Consider the following 9034-nt stretch of genomic DNA (forward strand, 5'->3'; position numbering starts at 1 on the left):
GAGCAGCTCACAGATCACTGCACCTGTACATAGCTCATCTGTATATAGCCCATCCAATCTACCTCATCCCCATACTGTATTTATTTAACTTGCTCCTTTGCACCTCAGTATCTCTACTTGCACATTCATGTTCTGCACATTCTACCATTCCAGTGATTAATTGCTATATTGTAATTACTTCGCCACCATGGCCTATTTATTGCCTTAACTCTCTTATCCTACCTCATTTGCACATGCTGTATATTGATTTTTCTACTGTATTATTGACTGTACGTTTGTTTATCCCATGCGTAACTCTGTGTTGTTTGTGTCGAACTGCTTTGCTTTATCTTGGCCAGGTCGCAGTTGTAAATGAGAAGTTGTTCTCAACTACCTACCTGGTTAAATAAAGGTGAAATAACTTCTTTTTTTTATGTGGATGTTCCCAAAATGTATTGATTCTTTGAAAAATGTTCATGAATCACAGATGACCATTTAACATAAATACAGACAGCCTAAACAAACTTCTTTAATAAAAACGTCAGTCATTTACATTTTTGAAAGCTCTGATATTCTTTACATTATTATTGACCAATAGTTAACATGAACATAAAACACAGTACAGAGTAAAGCATCAGCATCTGTTGTGAAGAACACACACATTGTTTAACATGTGCTTCAAGCTGATGCAGTCTGTCAGAGTCAGGGTCAATTCAGGAAGTGAATTATATTCGGATATTCCATCTCTTAGCTTTCCTTTACCACTGATGGCACACCACACGTTGTGTACAACATGAGGACACAGACATATGACAGTGTATTACGCCGGACTCTATCTCTCTCTCACACAACTAACTGTTGAACCACTTGTTCTTCTTGATGGTTGTGGTCTTGTTGCCGCCCATCAGTTTCCTCTTGTACTGTTCAACCAGGTTGTCAAAGCGGTCATCCTCTTGGCTCCTAAACCGCTTCTTGGCCCCCTTAGCGCTCTGGAAAACAATTGAAGACAGTTCGATGTATTACCTGTTCTTGGGGCCACGACATGCAGACATGGGTAATGTGTGTGTGTGTGTGTGCGCGCGCGAGTGTAACCTTTGTTCTGGGCTGTGTAGGTTTCTCCAGTGATGTTCCTCCCTGAAGCTCTCTCCTGCTGGGCCGGTTCTTGGGCTTCTTAAGCTGGGCAGGCTGCTGCTTCCCCTTATCACGTGCCCTGCACAACGAAAATTATACCATGTAGTTTGGGTTACATTATGATAGGTAAAGTACAGTTGAAGTCGGAAGTTTACATACACCTTGTCCAAATACATTTAAACTCAGTTTTTCACAATTCCTGACATTTAATCCTAGTAAAAAGTCCCTGTCTTAGGTCAGTTAGGATCACCACTTAATTTTAAGAATGTGAAAATGTCAGAATAATAGTAGAGAATGATTTATTTTATTTCTTTCATCACAGAAGTTTACACACTCAATTAGTACTCAATTAGTATTTGGTAGCATTGCCTTTAAATTGTTTAACTTGGGTCAAACGTTTTGGGTAGCCTTCCACAAGCTTCCCAAAAAAAGTTGGGTGAATTTTGGCCCATTCATCCTAACAGAGCTGGCGTAACGGAGTCAGGTGTGTAGGCCTCCTTGCACACACTTTTTCAGTTCTGCCCACAAATATTCCATAGGATTGAGGTCAGGGCTTTGTGATGGCCACTCCAATACCTTGACTTTGTTGTCCTTAAGACATTTTGCCACAACTTTGGAAGTATGCTTGGGGTCATTGTCCATTTGGAAGACCCATTTCCGACCAAGCTTTAACTTCCTGACTGATGTCTTGAGATGTTGCTTCAATATATCCACATAATTTTCCATCCTCATGATGCCATCTATTTTGTGAAGTACACCAGTCCCTCCTGCAGCAAAGTACCCCCACAATATGATGCTGCCACCCCCGTGTTTCACAGTTGGGACGGTATTCTTCGCTTGCAAGCCTCCCCCTTTTTCCTCCAAACATAATGATGGCTATTATGGCCAAACAGTTATATTTTTTTCAGACCAGAGAACATTTCTCCAAAAAGTACGATCTTTGTCCCCATGTGCAGTTGCAAACCGTAGTCAGGCTTTTTATGGCGGTTTTGGAGCAGTGGCTTCTTTCTTGCTGAGCGGCCTCTCAGGTTATGTCGATATAGGACTCGTTTTACTGTGGATATAGATACTTTTGTACCTGTTTCCTCCAGCATCTTCACAAGGTCCTTTGCTGTTGTTCTGGGATTGATTTGCACTTCTCGCACCAAAGTACGTTAATCTCTAGCAGACAGAACGCGTCTCCTTCCTGAGCGGTATGACAGCCGCATGGTCCCATGGTGTTTATACTTGCGTACTATTGTTTGTACAGATGAACGTGGTACCTTCAGGCTTTTGGAAATTGCTCCCAAGGGTGAACCAGACTTGTGGTGGTCTGCAATTTTTTTCTGAGGTCTTGGCTGATTTCTTTTGATTTTCCCATGATGTCAAACAAAGAGGCACTGAGTTTGAAGGTAGGCCTTGAAAAACATCCACAGGTACACCTCCAATTGACTCAAATGATGTCAATTAGCCTATCAGAAGCTTCTAAAGCCATGACAGAATTTTCTGGAATTTTCCAAGCTCTTTAAAGGCACAGTCAACTCAGTGTATGTAAACTTCTGACCCACTGGAATTGTGATGCAGTGAATTATAAGTTAAATAATCTGTCTGTAAACAATTATTGGAAATATTACTTGTGTCATGCACAAAGTAGATGTCCTAACCGACTTGACAAAACTATAGTTTGTTAACAAGAAATTTGTGGAGTGGTTGAAAATTTTGTTTTAATGACTCCAACCTAAGTCTATGTAAACTTCCGACTTCAACTGTATGTGTTACCTGATCTTTGGGCCATGGTGAGAAGGTAGGGCTAGAACCTTCCGTCTTTTCTTTCCATCCTCCAGTTCTACATGTTCTAGAACCGGGGTGGTCTGGAAGCCTGCATACTGCCGGCCCTGCTTCTGGCCCTGTGGCTGGGTCTGGGCATGGAACAGGGTCTGGTCCTGTGGCTGGGTCTGGGCATGGAACAGGGTCTTGGCCTGTGGCTGGGGGGGAGGTACTAGACGAGAGTGAAAGAAAAGCGAGAGAAATGTCAGAAACAACAAAAAATCAAAAACAAAGACAGAAAAAGGAGGGAAAATAGAACTTCCACCAGAAATGGTGAGCTGTTTGTATTATATTCAGGGTTAGGGCAGAAATGTACAGCGTCATACCTCCATCCTTTCTGTCCTGGCCGGATGGTAACGACTGTGTCTGCGTCTTCGCTGGCCCCTCCTTCGTTACCATGGCACTCTGGGTTTTAGACGCACACCTCTGAGGTCCAGTCTTGCCTCCAGACTGCGGCTTCCCTCCTCCCTGAGGGCCCCGCCCCTTGAAACGCTCCTGGTAACCATGGAGAGAAAATTGTTACTCTTCATTTTAATCATCACAAACCAACACACACACACACACAGAAGAGAGACACACCTTGACATGTTGTTGTCGGATTTCTTTCATCTTCAGCTTCTTTCCATCTTCAAGAGAGAACTCAGCGATGGGCCTCTGTAGACAGACACCACACAGTAAATCACACAAGAAAAGAAACTTTAATAACAACCTATGAATAGTCTTTTCAATAACACATTCTCATAATTTAGCAAGAAAACTGTAAAAATTGATCAGATGCTGTAGGTTGCCAAACCAAACATGAGTATGTGTAATTCAACATTCTCCTCAATATTGATGACTACAATGTTTGAGTCCATATCCAATGTTATTCCGATATAAATTACTGCAAGTTACTGACATCAGCTACTGAGATGCAAAGACAACATTCGGAAAAATAACCTGGGATTTACACTCTCAAACACAACTGCATTCTGTCCAGGACAAGGTTAAAGACGTACTCTGGACTCATGTGTCCATAACACACAGATCAACAATGACACAGCGGCACACACACACACCTTGGTGTTTCCGTAGATGTCAGGGTTGTTGTTGAGGTATCGAAGTGTCTTCAGAGCGTGTTCATGTTCTTGGAACTGAACGAAGCCGTAACCTAGCGACCGGCCTAACACCTGACCACGCTCCGGCTTCTTATCATACATCACCCTGCACTGGGGGGGGGGAAGAGGTGGGGTGGTGGTGCATACAGATGAAGATAGTGAGGAAAAGAAAAGGGAGAATAGAGGCAAATGGTAGACACAGAAAGAAGAGAAAATTGGGGAGAGATTGTAAAGAGAAATGAAAGGCCATTCAACATGGACAGGAAACTTTATAGGACAATAATGCTACCAGGTGGTCACTAACAGATCACCCGGATAGATGAGAAGACCTAATGACATAGATTTTAATCAGATGGAAACAGCTATGGAAAAGTGGTAGTAGTTTCTTACCTCAGTAATGCGGACCACCTTGCCACCCCCTGCAGCTTTCAGGCAGAGTTGTCGTAGTTGTTTGACGTCTACAAATTTGGGCAGGTTGTGGACACACAAGCGGGTCTTAGACACAAACACATTAATGTCCCGTAGCTTGGTCCGCTTCAGGTCCTCAAACTAAGACAGGAAAGAGGAGAGCGTTAACAAATGTACACACTCCGGCCTTCCTCAAACAAACATACACTGAGGACACAAGCCCTCAGTTACCAACACAATGTTTTTGTGATTGGTTGTAAGACAACACTCTGATGCTTTGATTGGATGAAAAACAGGAAGTACTCACTCGGGTCCTCTTGGCCATGTCTGCTGCTGGAACACCCTCAGCTGCCTTCGTTCCTGCCCGTATCACTTAGAGAGAGAGAGAGAGAGATATGAGATGGAGGGGTGGGGAGAGGAGAGGAAAAGGGAGGAGAGAAGTAACTTACATCCCTCTCTAGCCAGGTAGATGTTTCTGGTCCCTGTATGAGTTTTAACCTTCTTGTCCTTTAGTTTGACGGCGTCCTCTCTGCTCACCGCCGCTACAACGTTCAGCTTCCTACCATCCACACGGATACCCCCGCTCTGAGACAGACAGACACACACAAACATGTTACCCCCAAACATAGATAACATCAATTCAAAACTCATCAGAAGAGATGTACGTAGAGAATACATGAGTACTTTAACATTCTATTCCGTCTCACCTCTGACTCGTCCTCTGCAGCAGCAATGCATTTCTCTGCTGCTTCTTTAGACTTGAACTGAGCAAATGCAATACCTGACCAAACACAACAACACAGTCAACAACCATTACCAACCAACACAATCATGATTCAATGTTAACATATAGACTTCTATCTTCTGACTGGAATCACTTCATCGCATTGGTTAACTTTAAGAGGGGAGTGAGTCAGAGATAGAGAGAGATAATGATGTTGTGTTGGAGCCAGGACTATACCTTTAGAGTGTTCAGTGTCTGGGTGTAGGCAGATCTTGATGTACTTCAGTTCTCCATACTGCAGTAACACCTCTTCTAAGCCCTCCTCCTCCGTATCAAACGACAGGTTCCTGATGAAGATGGTTTTACCCTGATTAATATCTGATGGGAGGGGCTTCCTGTTGGCTGCACTATCTAGAGGAACAGAGAGTCAAAGAGAGAGAGAGAGAGAGAGAGAGCAAGAGAGAACCAGAGAGACAGAGGGAGAATAGTCAGAGGGGTTCAAACGGAGGGCAAGGTGGAGCATACACACTTTAATCACAAGAAAAGACAACCGATTCATACCAGAATCCTCATCATCTTCATCTTCGTCATCATCTTTATCAGACGCAAGGTCACTTGTTTCATCGCAATCTGACTCCTGAGACTCTGCATCTTCATCCTCCTCATGATCCTCTCCATCCTCCTCTTCGCTCTCGTGCTCTGATGGGCTGTCTGGCTGCTGAGCTGGCTTAGAGATGACTCTGTAGAGAGGACTGTTAAACACAATAGTTCAACAAAAACTTGGCTGTAGTACTCCAGTCCTCAGAACCAAAGGACAAAGTCAGGCCAAAGAAGACCAATTCAGACATGATAAATGTAGCGTAGGTCTAAATCATAGGTGTCAAACTCATTCCACGGTTGGCAGAGTGGCTGTGGGTTTTCGAAGGAACTCCCCACACCTGGTTGTGTAGGGCTGAATTTAAAGAAAAAAGAAAAACCTGCAGACACTAGGCCCTCCATGGAATACATTTGACACCCCTGGTCTAAATATTTACAGCCCATCATTCACTTTAGTTCAATAAACTGAGGACATACAGAAATACAGATTAAGACTGCAAAAGCTCATACTTGTTCTTTGAATGTGCTACTGTTTTTTTCTTCTTCTCCTCCTCCTCCTCTTCATCTTCCTCCACCTTCACCTCCTCTTCAGAGTCACTTTCAGGTGCCGCCTTCTCTGCTGCAACCTTTTCCTCTTTCTTAGCTCCTGGCTGAGTAGCGACAAACTTGTCTTTAGCCACAGCCCAATCCACAGCTACCTGCCTTCCTGTAAAGGATAGAGGATAGAATGACTTGATCAGAGTAGAGGAAGCTACAGTAGACTGTTGAGATGCTCCCCATCTTTATGCGAGATATTCACAGGGCAGAAAAAGGTGTCCGTCTCTCACACATACAAACACACACAGCAGGTTAAGGTGTCTCACCTTTGATCTCTTTCAGGTTTATGGCGTTCAAGGCCTTTCCTGCCTCCAAGACATTCTTAAACTGGACAAACGCAAAGCCCCTCATCTTCCCATCTGAAGATGAACAGAGTGAGGAATGGTCAGCCACCACATAGAAAACATGTTATTGACATTAAAGTTGTCTTAGCGCAACAAAATGCAACAAGGCTCAACAGTGCTTAGTGTGGTTGGGTGGTGATTGCACCAAGGCTCAACAGTGCTTAGTGTGGTTGGGTGGTGATTGCACCAAGGCTCAACAGTGCTTAGTGTGGTTGGGTGGTGATTGAACCAAGGCTCAACAGTGCTTAGTGTGGTTGGCTGGTGATTGCACCAAGAATCAACCGTGCTTAGTGTGGTTGGGTGGTGATTCGCTCAAAGTAATGGAATGTGTGCCATTTAGCAGACGCTTTTATCCAAAGTGACTTACAGTTATGCGTGCATACATTTTTATGTATAGGTGGCCCCGGGAATAGAACCCACTATCCTGGCCTTACAAGAACCATGCACTACCAACTGAGCTACAGAGGGCCTCAAAGTGAAGTCTGTACCTGGTTTGAGCGGGATGTTAGCCTCCATAACTGTCCCAAACTTAGCAAAGGTCTGCTTCAGATCCTCATTCGAGCACTGTGGGAACATAAAACATAAACATTCACAACTAACTAGGCAGCAGGTAGCCTAGCAGTTAGAGCGTTGGGTCAGTAACCGGAATATTGCTGGTTCGAATACCTGAACCGACAATGATGATGTGCCCTTGAGCAAGGCACTTAACCCTAATTTGCTCCAGGCGTGCCGTAATACTATGGCTGACCCTGTAAAACAACACATCTGGTGTACGTGACAATAAAACATCTTACATATTTTCTTAACTGCTGACAATAAAGCACCCTCACACAAAGCGGAGGACAAAGAGAAATATTGTTTATCTGTGTGAGTGTTTATGTGTTTCATACCTTGAAACTGAGATTCCTGATGATCAGTCTGGCTTTCCTTCTGTTTTTCTTTAAGCCTCTTTCAGATTTCTGTTCTTTTTGTGGTACTGGATCTTTTGGTGCCATGGCTGTGTTTTAGACAAGACCACAATACATATTTGAAACTCTAATTTCACCATCACAAATGTAAGATGGTTATGAATTACGTAGGTACCTAAATAGCAAACTAAGCATCCACATAAGTTTTACAAACCTGTTGTTCCCCTTTTCTTGTCGTTTAGTTTCTTCTTGGCCACCGACACGTTTATCTTCTGTCCATCATAGTCTTTCACCTCTCTCACAGCGCGCTGTGCATCCTCCTCCATGGAGTAGGTGACATACCCAAACCCCCGACATTTCTCTGCACCTGTAAGGACCACATGCCAGACTGTTGTTTAACTTCTCACACATATTGTTTAATATTATTACAAAGCATGACAGGGTCTGGCTTCTTGTAGTTTCATGACATGATGAAGTTGAAATAATCAGCACAATTTTACAAAGATGACAAATTAGCTAAGTTAGCTAACGTTAGCTAGTAGCCGTCTCACCTTTTTCCTTGACAACAAAGCAGTGCTTCACAGGTCCAATCTCAGAGAATATCTCCTCCAGGCGGTCGTTAGATGCATCTGCTGGCAAACTCCGGACGAATATTGTAAGGGCTGACATTGCTTATTCTGTGCTAAGACCTTACGTTTCTTGTTCTGATCACTGTTGCTTTTTGGTAGCCAGTCAACCAATGGAACACACTGGCAAGCTGACAAACTAGCTAGCTACTTTCTTTCCAACACTTCCAAATGTATACTCGCCACAGATAATTGTAAACTATGCAAACAAATAACCTTTACTTCCAATATATTGACAGTTCTATCAAAAGAATAGGAAAACTATGAAAGCATGGTAAGCGCAAATTTGTTCAAATGGTAAACACACGTTTTCCGAATAGGGCAGCCATCTTGGAATTGAAAGGAAGTTGTAATCCGTGATTTCCGGCAACTCTTCTTCTTCGTTATGACAGTAAGCGAACCAACTAGTCAGTGCATTCCTGCCACCGTGCATGTATCATGCAAAGCTACTAGCTGTATGTGCAGGCTTTTGCGCCATCCATCTAAAAAGACATGCATGTTTCCACCAACCAGAGTCAAACAAAGTCCAACATTAATGTTATTTTAACAATGATCTCCAAAAATAAAACACATGATAATAGCTAACACAAGTGGTCAGGGTGGTACTGGCAGATAATGACATGCAAAGGTTGGCAAAACATTTTTTCACTAAATCTAGGAACCAAATCATGTAAAGATCTTGTATAAAGAACATTTTAGAATTGGCATCCTTTCCAGTGTAAATATTTGAAAATCAACTAATGGAAACTGACAAATTCATCTCACTTCATGTTTTTATCCAGTTACGGGAAAATGGCACTTCTGTTGGAAAACATTG

The 9034-nt window shown here is 43.0% G+C and overlaps 1 protein-coding gene across 2 annotated transcripts; it reads right to left on the reverse strand.

The window, feature by feature from the left end:
• Positions 1 to 484: 484 nt before the first annotated feature.
• rbm28 (RNA binding motif protein 28) lies at positions 485 to 8603 on the reverse strand. 2 transcript variants are annotated; one of them, XM_071343434.1, is made up of 18 exons: positions 8143 to 8603; positions 7806 to 7958; positions 7574 to 7680; positions 7172 to 7247; positions 6606 to 6698; positions 6253 to 6448; positions 5707 to 5885; positions 5383 to 5556; positions 5129 to 5202; positions 4871 to 5006; positions 4729 to 4793; positions 4404 to 4562; positions 3975 to 4124; positions 3496 to 3570; positions 3243 to 3411; positions 2869 to 3088; positions 1072 to 1189; positions 485 to 968 (listed from the first exon to the last, which is right to left on the reverse strand). In XM_071343434.1, the coding sequence occupies exons 1-18, from the start codon at positions 8258 to 8260 to the stop codon at positions 831 to 833; spliced, it is 2400 nt and encodes a 799-aa protein (XP_071199535.1). In that variant the 5' UTR covers positions 8261 to 8603; the 3' UTR covers positions 485 to 830. The 2 variants fall into 2 exon arrangements, with proteins under 2 accessions (XP_071199535.1, XP_071199534.1); XM_071343433.1 differs by having other exon boundaries at positions 5707 to 5897.
• Between the last annotated feature and the right edge of the window lie 431 nt (positions 8604 to 9034).

This window comes from Salvelinus alpinus, chromosome 15 (assembly GCF_045679555.1).
Source record: "Salvelinus alpinus chromosome 15, SLU_Salpinus.1, whole genome shotgun sequence".
NCBI lineage: Eukaryota > Metazoa > Chordata > Actinopteri > Salmoniformes > Salmonidae > Salvelinus > Salvelinus alpinus.